At 41.9% G+C, this 14,185-nt stretch overlaps 1 protein-coding gene and 1 long non-coding RNA gene across 3 annotated transcripts; one reads left to right on the top strand and one right to left on the bottom strand.

The window, feature by feature from the left end:
• Positions 1 to 144: 144 nt before the first annotated feature.
• Positions 145 to 2,029, bottom strand: LOC142160060 (uncharacterized). Its single transcript, XR_012693042.1, has 3 exons — positions 1,964 to 2,029; positions 1,196 to 1,300; positions 145 to 296 (listed from the first exon to the last, which is right to left on the bottom strand). It is a non-coding gene; the product is annotated as an uncharacterized LOC142160060 (long non-coding RNA).
• Positions 2,022 to 14,185, top strand: LOC142159955 (uncharacterized). 2 transcript variants are annotated; one of them, XM_075214865.1, is made up of 6 exons: positions 2,022 to 2,166; positions 8,788 to 8,976; positions 9,100 to 9,175; positions 11,675 to 11,772; positions 11,936 to 12,047; positions 12,551 to 14,185. In XM_075214865.1, the coding sequence occupies exons 3-6, from the start codon at positions 9,148 to 9,150 to the stop codon at positions 13,303 to 13,305; spliced, it is 993 nt and encodes a 330-aa protein (XP_075070966.1). In that variant the 5' UTR covers positions 2,022 to 2,166; positions 8,788 to 8,976; positions 9,100 to 9,147; the 3' UTR covers positions 13,306 to 14,185. The 2 variants fall into 2 exon arrangements, with proteins under 2 accessions (XP_075070966.1, XP_075070965.1); XM_075214864.1 differs by having other exon boundaries at positions 2,024 to 2,166; positions 12,485 to 14,185.

Here is a 14,185-nt window from a genome sequence, read left to right as displayed (position 1 = left end):
TCATATTCACACACTCTGTGCCCTCCTTCATATCCACACACGCTGTGCCCTCCTTCATATCCACACACTCTCTGCTCTGTGCCCCCTGCATCCACTCACGCTGCCCCTCTGCATCCACTCACTCTGCCCCCTCTGCATCCACTCACTCTGCCCCCTCTGCATCCACTCATTCTGCCCCCTCCTTCATTTTTTTGCCCCTCCATTGCTGTTTCCTATCACCATTCCCCTCCATTTCTTTACTTTACTTATCTTTGGCACAGTGGTGTCTTGATACTTGATTTGGTATGTTGGTGGATCTGTGGAGAAGAACAGAGAAGGTTGTGTGGGGCATTTACCATTGTTTATGTCATCTGTTAGTGATGGGTGTGAGTGACTATTGTGAAGATAATGATTCTGTGGTAAGTTCCTGATGTTGGTGATTGTGAGGAAACCATGAATTTACCTTGTAGTGTGTACTGTTATTCCTGTAGTGTGTACAGTTATCCCTGTAGTGTGTACCGTTATCCCTGTAGTATGTACCGTTATCCCTGTAGTGTGTACCGTTATCCCTGTAGTGTGTACCGTTATCCCTGTAGTGTGTACCGTTATCCCTGCAGTGTGTACCTTTATCCCTGTAGTGTGTACCGTTATCCTTGCAGTGTGTACCGTTATCCCTGTAGTGTGTACCGTTATCCCTGTAGTGTGTGCCGTTATCCCTGTAGTATGTACCGTTATCCCTGTAGTGTGTGCCGTTATCCCTGTAGTATGCACCGTTATCCCTGTAGTGTGTACCGTTATCCCTGTAGTGTGTACCGTTATCCCCGTAGTGTGCACCGTTATCCCCGTAGTGTGCACCGTTATCCCCGTAGTGTGCACCGTTATCCCCGTAGTGTGTACCGTTATCCCCGTAGTGTGTACCGTTATCCCCGTAGTGTGCACCGTTATCCCCGTAGTGTGTACCGTTATCCCCGTAGTGTGTACCGTTATCCCCGTAGTGTGCACCGTTATCCCCGTAGTGTGCACCGTTATCCCCGTAGTGTGTACCGTTATTCCCGCCCGTAGTGTGTACCGTTATCCCCGTAGTGTGTACCGTTATCCCCGTAGTGTGTACCGTTATCCCCGTAGTGTGCACCGTTATCCCTGTAGTGTGTGCCGTTATCCCCGTAGTGTGTACCGTTATCCCTGTAGTGTGTGCCGTTATCCCTGTAGTATGTACCGTTATCCTTGAAGTCTTTCTTTTTCTTTCTGCACAGTTTCTTTTCTTCTCACTCTCTCTTTGGTCATTTTTGTCTTTTATGAAGGGTGCTCTGTGTCACTGGTCCTACAGAGAGATCAGAAATGGGATAAGAAGGAAGAGGAAGAAGAAAGGGGTGATAAGGAGACAAGAGGAGAGGATCTAGATGGGTACTAGGATAGTTAGGTAAGGGGGTTTCTAGCACCAATGTTACATTTATAGCAGTGTTTTCCTGATAGCTTTCAGGTGGTGTTATAGGGGATAAAGCATGAGAGAGGGGTAGAGATAGAGATAGGCTAAGCTTGGTCCTTGCACCAGAGTGAATATAGCTCTAGATAAGTATATAGCAGTGTGAGGTTATAGTACATGTAATGCAGTGATAGCTCTCAGGTGGTGTTATAGAGGATAAAGCATGAGAGAGGGGTAGAGATAGGCTAAGCTTGGTCCTTGCACCAGAGTGAATATAGCTCTGGATAAGTATATAGCAGTGTGAGGTTATAGTACATGTAATGCAGTGATGATAGCTCTCAGGTGGTGTTATAGGGGATAAAGCATGAGAGAGGGGTAGAGATAGAGATAGGATAAGCTTGGTCCTTGCACCAGAGTGAATATATCTCTAGATAAGTATATAGCAGTGTGAGGTTATAGTACATGTAATGCAGTGATAGCTCTTAGCTTCTAGCTGGACTAGATGTGACTATGACATTACTGGGCTATGAGGTGTCATTATATATCTATGTGGGTACTTACCCCCTGACTATCGCTGTCCCCTCTCACCCATTAGACTGTGCGTTCCACCAACTTCCGGGCTGTGCGTTCCACTAGACTTCTATCCGGACCGTGACTTCCGCCCTCTGCGTTCCAAACACAGGAAGTGTTTTACCAATAGCAACTTCTGGGTCACCGATGAGTAGGAGGAAGCAGAGAGGAGACATTGTTGTGTCTGGCAGCAGGTAATGATATTATTATGATTATACAGGGAGCAGACTGTGGTATCACTTTACCATCATACACGGGGAGCAGAGTATATAGTCTTGTTGTGGTAATGATTGTTATTATTATACTGGTGGAGCAGACTGTGGTGTCACTTTACTATACTACAGGGGAAGCAGACTCTGGTGTCTGGTTATTATTACACAGGTGGAGTAGTCTCTGTAGCTCCGTTATAGTAATACAGGTGCAGTAGGCTTAGGTGTCCTATTATTATTATTGTTAATATACAGGTGGAGCAGATCCTAGTGCAGTGTTTTTGCTATACAGATGGAGCAGACTATAGTTCCATGTTATAATACAGATGGAGCAGACTATAGTTCCATGTTATAATACAGATGGGGCAGACTATAGTTCCATATTATAATACAGATGGAGCAGACTATAGTTCTATGTTATAATACATATGGGGCAGACTATAGTTCCATATTATAATACAGATGGAGCAGACTATAGTTCCATCTTATAATACAGATGGAGCAGACTATAGTTCCATATTATAATACAGATGGAGCAGACTATAGTTCCATGTTATAATACAGATAGCGCAGACTATAGTTCCATATTATAATACAGATGGAGCAGACTATAGTTCCATATTATAATACAGATGGGGCAGACTATAGTTCCTTGTTATAATACAGATGGAGCAGACTATAGTTCCATGTTATAATACAGATGGGGCAGACTATAGTTCCATGTTATAATACAGATGGAGCAGACTATGGTTCCATGTTATAATACAGATGGGGCAGACTATAGTTCCATGTTATAATACAGATGGAGCAGACTATAGTTCCATGTTATAATACAGATGGGACAGACTATAGTTCCATGTTATAATACAGATAGCGCAGACTATAGTTCCATATTATAATACAGATGGAGCAGACTATAGTTCCATGTTATAATACAGATTGGGCAGACTATAGTTCCATGTTATAATACAGATGGAGCAGACTATAGTTCCATGTTATAATACAGATGGAGCAGACTGTGATTTCACCGTATTTTAATAAATTAGCAGATTATGGTGACCTGTTATTATACTACAGGTGAAGCAGGCTCTGTTGTTATATATAGTTTGAATAATATTTTTTTTTTAATTCATGAAACCTGGAATGAGCTCTGGGTACATTCATATGTAGAACACAAACTGTTCATGTTCATCTAACATAGGGCTGAGCTCACTGAGCTTAGACAATCAGTCAGGGCTTCTTGTTTTACTAAACAATAGAAACTCAGTGTGAGAATCTCCAGATCTTCAGAGTATAAATGATTATCCTCCAGTAAATACATCAGCCTATCCTGCATTACATAAACATGGCTGTCGGGCTCTTCAAACAGGAAACGTACATCGGAAGGGCAGTGGTGGGGTAACAGTGGCATCTAGAATATTTGCATTCCAGCTCCACTGTGTCGTACAATAAATCTGAAGGACTGGGGGACCCGGCCACTGGGAATATTATCAGATAGAGTTGACGGGTCTGTACAGTGAGATAAGATGAGGTATAAGACAGTTCCCAGCACACACTGTGTATAATATGGGGATTATTATTATATAGAGGAGAGTGGTCTGTACAGTGAGATATAATGAGGGTCCAGGCAGCAGACAGAATAATCAGGGTTACAGGCTAAGGTTCGGACCAGGCAGCAGACAGGATACAGAGCAGCAAGGAAATGCTAGCGTGTGAATATTCTAACCAGCAAGGTTTATCTGACACAGGTATCTATTTAACGCATCAGCACCAATGAGAATCATGTCGGGGTCACCCACCCAGGTGCCATATAGTTATGTTAATACAGTCACTACAAGAAAACACAGAATACTCCAAAGCACTGCTTAGAAGACCATTTACCTGATGCTCTTAAGAACAGTGAGATATAATGAGGAATAAGACCGGCGCTAGCCCCCACTGGAGGTTCTTAATAACGGTTAATAATTGTCACCCCTGTTCTGTAAGTGTAATACACTGCTGCAATCTTTGGGTCAGACGTTTCCATCAATGGATATAATTGATTATTATTATTATGATTGAGAGGTGTTACAGATAGAAAAAAAGTTGACACCTCCTCAAGATATATAATTTGACTCCGTCTTTCCTTTCTTGTCTTTTTTCTTGTTTCTTCAACAGCTTAGTAAGACAATGACAGAGTAGCTAGGTTTTTTTTTTATTATTTTATCTGGATTTGGGCTTACCTGTTCCTGGAGAGGATTCTGAAAGTCCTGTTGCCGTATCCTCATGGATTAGTCCACAGAGACAAGTGGTGTTTGCCCTGTCACCATTCTCCTGTACCTAGGTAGTAGTTGCAGAAAAGCTGCCTTTGGATTTGAAAAGCATGCAAGGTGCGTCATCACGTGTGACCTGTGCATGACCTGAGCGGCTGATGTCATATTCAAGGAGGAAGCAACACTCTGCTGCATGGTAAGTCTGGGACACAGCCTGCAGTATGGAGCCAGAACCTGTCATCACAAAACTGAAGGACACCTGTCCAAGCTAATCCTTAGTAAGGGGTGTTAGGGATGCTTAGGTTGTAGTTAGTTTAGGTCCTTATTTTATCTCCTTCTCCGTACTCTTACAGAGCCTGTAGAAAAGAAGAATACTGTGATATTACATAATCGTGTGTGGAGCTTATGCATGGACTGTTGTCCAGTACAAGCCCCAGACCAATTTAAAGAATGAATGAGTTTGACGAGAAAGAACTTTATGTCAAAAGAAGACATTCAGGTAACCCAAGAGGTTAAAAGGACAAGATCCTACATTGGTGTAGACTGGAATGAGGTGCAGGAATTCTCTTAAGAAGAATCTATAGAGTCATGTGGGAGAAGTTCATCTAAAACTGAAGAAGAGGAAACTAAAGATGAATCTGGGACCTATAATCCTGAAGTAGTGGATTCATTATTTAAATTTATAATACGACTATGGGGATACAGAAGTCACGGATGCATCTACCTTTAGGATGACTTCTTTGGGGAGAAACAACATAAACACAGGGTATTAATAGTAATTAAATAATTCATGTATAAAGAATGGGATCAGGTAGAAGTAAAGAAATGTTTTAAAAGGTTGCATGTTTCTGCAGGTACTACAATTAGAGTAGATTTGGCCATATCTTCCGTCTCCAGGGCAATCTATATGCTGCCACGCAAGAAAGAGTGAGTAGACATTGCTTCATAAAGAATGTGGACATGATGAGGAAATGAGTTGACTTTCTATGTCAGGCAGCACTGGATACTGTGACACAGTGGCATCTACGGTGCTGGCATTTATAGGGGTGACTAGAAGAGCCCTCTGAACTTATCATCAGGGCAAACAGTATATCCTACAGTATGTGTACATTGCAACTGACTCTTTCGTTGCTTTAGAGGGAAGGAAGGAAGACAAAGACCTATGATTAGGGGTTAATCTAGTCTACAACAACCCAGGTGGGTGGAAGGATTTTAAGGTGGAAAGTGTACAAAATAGAATTACACAAGGTACCCAAGTTAAACGGATTTGTAAGATTACAGAGCCCACAATCTCTGGTATTATACGTCTACAAACACTGTTGGAGAAACACGTAATTTGTCCAGTACCAAAAATCGGAGGGGAAAATACATTTACTCCAAATTATTTCTGGTAGAGGAACAGTCAGACATTCAAACTGTTCTGGATCTGAGAAGAGTCAATCGGTTCATAAAGACAAGTGAGGCATTTCCACATGGAGTCTATAAAGGTCCGATGACTGGTTTATCTAAACCAATCTCAACAGAAGTCTCCTGTGAGTGAAGGTCTCTGACTCCTTACGGAATATTCTCCTCAACCATGGGGATTCTTCCATGGGCAAGCTGGCACATAAGGCGTTCTACAATGGGATCACACTCCGAATTCATTGCATCAACCTCTGAGGCTTACTCAGAACACAGAGAGATATTTGGAATGTTGACAGGACCTAACATTAAAGAAAAGGGGAATACCCCTCTCAGAACCAGTATGGACTCTGGTAACAACAGATTCAATCTCCAAAGGATGGGGAGCTTGTTTGAACACAACAGTAATACCAGGTTCATGGAGTGAAAAAGAAAAGAGACTACATGCAAATATCCTGGAAACAAGACCAGCGTGGCATGCAGTACAATGTTGTATGCTTCATTTGTGACACCGACGTCTAAGGATCTTGTCAAACAATCGTACGGTGGTGGCTTTCATAGACAAGGAGTCACCAAGAGCAAATGCATGGTGGTAGAGATATCAACTATCATAGTCGGGGCAGAAAACAGTCTAAAGTTCTTATCAGCACTTCACATAGCGGGAAAAGGTAAGATGGTGGATTATCTCACTTATCTGTTCCATCCATGGAAATGGGCATTGAATAAGGAAGTGTTTCGGCAAATAATAGAGAAGTTCGGGATCCCACAAATAGATTTGATGGAGACAAGCCAAAACAGCAAGGTAGCTACTCCAGTCACAGTGACTCAAAAGAAGAAGGAATACAGGGGCGCACGGAGGATTGTCGGGGGGGGGGGGGTTTCTCCCCGCCAACCGAAAAAGAAAAAAAAAACCCATGAGAGCTGCTGCGCATGCGCCCACGCATGCGCAGCAGCTCTGTTTCGCCAGCGCTGTCCTATACAGCAGCCGCGGCGCTGTCTAAGAAGCGTCTACAGCACCGCCGCGGACGCTTCTTTGACAGCGCCGCGGCTGCTGTATAGGACAGTGGCCACTTAGTTAGCGCAGGGGGGGGTTCTAGAGACTCAGAAACCCCCCCTGCGTGCGCCACTGGAATAGATGCGCTAACAACTCCTTGACATTCAAACTGTGGTATGTGTTTCCTCCTGTTCCTCTAATAGCATGTACACTGAAGATAATAAAGAAATTTGAGAGATGCTCATGGAACAATCTTGGCTTCTACCAGTTTGGCCAGATCTCCTACATCAACGGCTAGTTCTTCACTCAAATCCAGAAAGTCTCTCTGATGGTGTGAAGATTGAGCAGACACTGTTGAAGAGTAATTATCTCTGACAAGGTGATTGAAGTATTACTACAAGCAACAAAGGAAACATTTTTTTTTGCATATTACAGAGTTTTTAAATTATTTATAGATTTGTGCAAAGTCCAAATAAATAATTTCACAAGATGTCAGCATACCACAGATACTGAATTGTCTCCAAGAAGGTTTGCAGGAAGAACTTTCTCTTGGTACATTGAATGTACAGGTGTCAGCACTGAGTGTATTTTGGACACAAGATTAATATTAGATGATTGAATCATAATGTTATTTCAAGCAGTAATTCTATTGTTTTCTTCCATGTAATCCTTTGTGCCACCAAGGGATCTCAAACTGGGTTTAGAGGCTCTAAAATCATAACTCTTTTCTTAATTTGTTGTTTTCGTTTTTTTTATTTAAATTGGTACAATCACAACAGGTCAAGCTACAGGCACACAGCAATATAACCTGTTACCAGCTGCAGTGGTTTGTTTTATTGACACTGTTCAAACTACAGTTGAAATGTCAGCTGTGATTTAAATGTAAAGATTTATTTCTTGTGAAATCCTGCAGGAGACCCCAGTGACCATGACCAGTAGCCGAGAGGCCAGCAACTTGACAGCCTGTGATAATATGTGGCATCAATGGGGTGGGTAATCCAGTGACACAGTACGGCACAGAGCACAGGCTCCTTAGATTTCTTGGCAGAGCAGGAGAATTATTATAGAGCTGACTGGAAAACTGGGGCTGTTCACACCTTTCTTCATCTCACCTTTTGTTTGTCACTTCCAAAGTTTTATTTTCTTGTTGTTCTTTTTCTCTAAGAATTGATGCTCCCTATCCCTTACATCTAAGGAGGTAGTGTGGTCATAAGGTACCCCCTCCCCCAAACCTTGATGTCCCTCCTTGTGGATGACAGAAGACTTTGGACCCATGGAGAAACTTTAGTGGGTCCCAAAGTAAAGGGACACCCCCTAGCCTTATGGTGAAGGGTGTTCTTAAGACCCTTGCCCCTAAGAGGCCTTGTGGTTTCCAGGGTCTGGGATTAAGAGAGTCTTCCTCTTTAGAGGAAGGCCTGAATTCACTGAACCCTGTCAACCTTTTTGCATTTTTTTCTTCTTATTCTTTTTAGGGAACATGGTGCAAAACCCCCCACTGCCCTGAACATAAAAAGTCAAAACAGAGACCTTACCGGAGAGGTGAGGGGTTCTGGGAAAGAAGCACCACCCCTGGTGATGACCACTGTTCCTCAGGGCCCCTGTGTTTCTGGGCTCAGAGAGCTGAGTATATAATGATTTCCTCTACTGCTGTATTCAATGTGTCGGCGGTTCTGAGCCCTCTGTTTTTGTCCAGCCCCCACCGCCACATCATCATGCTGTTGGCACTACTCTGTTCAGTGCCTCAGACAGAGGTCTCACAGTGGTCCACCCACCAAAGATTTCAGAAGCATTAAATGCTATATACACTTAACTAGAGAGTATATATAGGAAAGACTTACAGAATAGTGTTTGTCTTTGTACAATAGTCCTTTTTGTATATTTTACATAATTTACCGTAATAAACAACTCCAAATAGTTCAAGCATCATTTACATTTTTTTATGTCTCTGTCAATACACAGGATTACACAATAGTGAAGAAGACATCTAGTGAATGTAAGACACCCAACAGCCACCCTGTGTATAAGGGATTGAGCAGGACCCAGAGAACCTTCACCGTGGCTCCACATCTTTCAATAATACTTGAGAGAGACAATGACCAGAAAATCCTATAAATCACCAGCAAGATCATTCAGCTGCTGAATGGAGAGGTGACTGCTGGGAATGGGACATTATATATAACACCAGGGGACGTGTCAGGATAATGACTGATAATAATTGTGTGTCAGGTCCCTATAGGGTGTGAGGATGTCACTGTTTGTTTATCCATGCAGGAGTGGCGATATTTAGAGTAACACAAGGATCTATGTAAGGACATAATCATGAATCACCGGATCCTCACTTCACTAGGTAAGAGGACACTTCGATTTACTGTAAAGGAGAGAGCAGTTTTGAGAGCCAACTAGATACACACATCGGATCATCTCATATAAACAATGTATTCAGTCACTGTGTGTTTCCTACAGATGGATCCAGTGACAGAAATACCCCAGAGAGATGTCCCCGTCCTCATTATTCACAGGATTGTACAGAGAAAAACCAGAGTATCCTACAGGAGTATCAGGTAGATGGAATATAGGGTCTCGATAAATACCAAAGTGATTTTACACAAAATAATCTATAGTGCAGCTGTTAGTCTTATACACTGATATTCTACTTTTCAATCTAAATATTAAAACAAGACATTATTAAAGTGTTATTTTATTGTTTGTGGGTTATTTAGGGTGAAGATCTGACTATTATTAAGGTAGAAGTTACAGAGGGAGAAGAAGAGATGTATGTGAGGGGTGATCAGCAGTGTAAGGCGGAGGAAATCCCTACAGATATCAGCACAGGTGAGTAATACACACTTATTTAGATTAAATAGTCACATATTCTCCTTCAGTCTCTACAACAGTCTTATTCTACACCCTCCTCTGTAACTACAATCTTGTGAGGAAAGACGTTAGCCCAATTTGAGGGAGTAGGCGGTTCAGGAACCATTAGTCCCTATTAGACTCCTGGTCACCAAGAGATTGGACCAGTCTCCTCCGCACACTGTGCTGTGTTTCTCATCCATCAGTACAAGGGACATCCCCATAGTAACTCAATCACTGATCAATGGGAAGCGACCTCGGGTGACACATCCCATGATCCTCTCTGTGCATTATGTGTGATAAAAGCTGTGCTGCAATTGTGTGTCAATTTTGTGGATCCCTAAATGACCAGCTATAGGAATATCATGGCTGAGCGACAGTAACTGTTTCCTGGGAAACACAACTGTAAGGATGCGAGTGGTGGGTTCATGTAAAGTCTGCAGATCTGTAACCCTATACAACATCCAATCCTCTTACCACTGTCCAGTTTCTACTGATGGGGCCATCTGCTTAGTAAGCTGGCTATAAATGGGTCCATCAGTTAGGCTTCCCTGAATTCTAACAATCTACATCCAACAAGTCAACACTTGTCCTGGTCTCAACAGCTGGAATGCTCACCGGTGGTGGTTCAGTGGCTGCAACAATAGCCATGATATAATCTTTCTGTGCTCGTGGTTAAACATCAGCTGCACGGTTGGACCCTGCTCAGGTCCGACTGCTTACACAAAGTGACTCCCTAGCTTGTTCTGGCTCATTACCTAGAATCGCTTCAGTGTGTAGTCCCTCCAACAAACCCACTTCCGCATATTAACAATAATGTCGCCAATCCAGGGAAACTCAGGCCGTGGAAATACCTTTAAGCTGTCCTCCAGCCATTGCAATCTGTACTGATTGTGATACTGAAATGTTTATAGAATTTCTAGGTTTTCAAGACCAAGTCGATCCATACTAAGGAAATGGAAGCACGCAAGTCCATCTGTCCCTGCACTTCCACATTTCCTACTCTTACAGGCTGGAGGTGGATATTCTTTGGGTTCCTTCACCCCTCACTGCTTCAATCAAAAATCTGGAAATGGCTTTGTTGTATAACACTACAAACTGTAGCAATTACAGTACTTTACATGAACAAGTATCAAGTGGTTCACTGCACCAGGCCTAACACACAACGGACTCCTAACAGAGCTATAATCATCATTCCTGGAGCAATGATCCTGCTGATGGACTCAGTGCTCTTCACTCTTTCTAAAAGTAAGGTAGGGACCAAGCCCAATGTTTTTCCTCTTTGGCAGGCTCACAAAGTTGCAAAGTCCACATAGGGGTAAGCCACAGTTTGTTCTAGTCCAACGGGTCTGTAACCGCTTTTCATCACTGTCTGAAAAGGAGACACTTACCATGGAGAGGCTGCATTTCACCCTTCCACTTCCTGCTGTGTACAGGTGCAACCACTGGGGGGGTTGGTGGGGTGCTTAGATAACAAAGGTTGGATTGAGACCTGATTAGTAGAGGAGATGTCACAAGCTGCCCCTCATCCCTCACGTAGTCTGCTGGCTCTGTGCAGTGTTTGGCTCCAGGATGTCTGCTTGGCTGTGATGTTGAATGATGGGGCAACAAATGTCCATACAAAGAAGCATTGTTACCCTGATATCGGGGCACCTGGTGCTATCTCCTGTTTTAATCTTTTCCAGTCTTTCCTGGGTAAAATTATGCCTCCAGCATAAGAGGGCATAGTACACCTTACAGTAGTGGCTAGAGAACCAACCTGGAGACACTGAGGAATGGTAAACTGACCTACATTATACATGTTCTGGATGGGTAACCTTTGGTTGTGAGGTAGCACCTTTCCCTGACTATTTCACTAGCAATGATCTATGATCTGGAAGATGAGAAACCTTTTGTTACAGAGATATTCATACATTATAATGTCTTAGTGTAATGTACACACAACATCTATCACATATAAACAATGTATTCAGTCACTGTGTGTCTTCTACAGATGGATCCAGTAACAGAAATACCCCAGAGAGAAGTCCCCGTCCTCTTTATTCACAGGACTGTACAGAGGAAAATCACAGGATCACACAGCAGTGTCAGGTAGATGGAATTTAGGGTCTCATGAAATACCAAAGTAACTTTTCACTATATTACCTGTACTGAAGCTGTGTGTGTCTTACACACTGATATTCTTCTCTCTTATCTCAATTGATAAAATGAGACATTATTGAAGTGCTATGCTATTGTTTTGTGGGTTATTTAGGGTGAAGATCTGAAAAATATTAAGGTAAAAGATAAACTGGAAGAAGAAGAGATGTATGTGAGGGGTGATCAGCAGTATAAGGAGGAGGAAATCCCTACAGGTATCAGTACAGGTGAGTAATAAACACTATAAGTATCTGCCCAAAGGGGGAGCCGTCAGCCGTTATTAGACACCTGTTCTCCTTCCCTAATCATTTCCTTGTGAGTTACCAGCCAGGATATAGACTAAATTAGCATCACACTGGCTGTGGGACTAGGCTACCGGAGGCACATATTCAGACTGCTTTATAGTTTTCTTATGCTACCTATGTGTCCATCTGGAGGATTATGAGTAGTGTATATGCATGGGAAAGGACAGGCTGCTAAATTTAGCCCATGTCTACTCTGCTTCTGCAAGGTTCCAGTGTTTTGATTTAAAGCTAATGTTTTATCTGTTAACCAAAAGAGTAATAGTTTGTTTGTATATTTAGAATTGTAATAGTGTGTTAGTACTCTGCTCAATGAAATGTAAAAATAAAAGTATATTTCCGAACATTTGTTTTATTTCCAGCTGATGGATGCAAAAGCAGGAATACCTCGCAGGGATGTCTCATTTTCTCTCTTGACTTTAAAATAGAAGATAACATCACACAAGATTCTCCAGGAGAAAATCCCATTATCCAAAATATACGTCCAGTACTTCACAGTCCAGATATATCATCTGATCCCTCCAATGATGGAGAATGTTCTTCTGACATCTTAGATATTGCTACAAATAGTACCGATGATAGAATGTATCCTTGTTCTGAATGTGGGAAATATTTTTCACAGAAGCCAGTTCTTGGTATACATTGTAGATTTCACACATTTGAGAAACCATTTCCATGTTCTGAGTGTGAAAAATGTTTTACATATAAATCAGGTCTTGTTAAACATGAGAGAACTCACACAGGTGAGAAACCATTTCCATGTTCTGAGTGTGAAAAATGTTTTTCACAGAAATCAGGTCTTGTTCGACATCAGAAAACTCACACAGGTGATAAACCATTTCCATGTTCTGAGTGTGGGAAATGTTTTACATATAAATCGACTCTTGTTGAACACGAGAGAACTCACACAGGAGAGAAACCATTTACATGTACTGAGTGCGAAAAATGTTTTTCACAGAAAGTAGGTCTTGTTAGACATCAGAGAACTCACACAGGTGAGAAACCATTTCCTTGTTCTGAGTGTAGAAAATGTTTTAGAAATAAAGGAGGTCTTGTTAGACATCAGAAAACTCACACAGGTGATAAACCATATACATGTGCTGACTGTGGGAAATGTTTTACACAGAATTCATCTCTTGCTTCACATCAGAGAACTCACAAAGGAAAAAAGCTATTTCAATGAGCTTATACAAGATAAGAAAATCTTATTGTTAATATTAATGTAAATTATAAAAACAGGCATAAAATCATTGTGTATGCTCAAAGGTATATTAACATCACTGAGTTATGGAGGGTACTTGAAAGACCTTGTTGCACAGTATATTAACATATTATATTTCAGTTACTGTTCATAGACGTAGGTGGAACGGGTGTCATCAGCATAAGACTGGACCTGATGGCTCATGTGTAGAACTTACTGCAGTTTCCTTCTGTTAGGTACTGACATCACTCTCCACGGTAACAACAGACCACATTGTTTAAATATAGGGTTCTAAGTAATGTGCAATGTCAGAAATGGGCTGGCAATATATGTGGGATCTTGGTTATAATTATATTATGTTTAGTCATACTCTTTAATTAAAAGGGTTAGATGATTAGTTCTGTGATATGTTTCTATCTCATTGGGTAATTTATGATGCTGAAAAATTGGGGACCCACAGTGCAAATGTAATTTGGTGATGGTCTGTGGCTATTTTTGTAGTATAAATTCCCCCATTTATACAGGTACGTGCCTGACTTGATGGGTTTAGATGTGTCTGCAGGGATGTAAACCTTTGGTTTGAATTACGTGGATTTATTATTATTATCATCATTTATTTGTTAGGCGCCACAAGGTATCCGCAGCGCTGCACACAGTACTAACAGTAGACTATACAGGGTGAAACCATACAGAACAATGAACAAAAAGGACCAATACTTCAGAAACTCCGGCCAGTCATATGCAGTAGAGACGGAGCGGAAGAACAGGTATGGAGACAGGAGGGGAGGGGGCCCTGCTCATACGAGCTTACATCCTAAGGGAGGGTAAACAGACCAGGCACAAGAGGAGCCAGTTGAGGCAA

Source organism: Mixophyes fleayi, chromosome 6, assembly GCF_038048845.1.
Source record: "Mixophyes fleayi isolate aMixFle1 chromosome 6, aMixFle1.hap1, whole genome shotgun sequence".
Taxonomy (NCBI): Eukaryota; Metazoa; Chordata; class Amphibia; order Anura; family Limnodynastidae; genus Mixophyes; species Mixophyes fleayi.
Note: the sequence above shows the minus strand (reverse complement) of the source record. Positions and strands in the feature narration are given on the sequence as shown.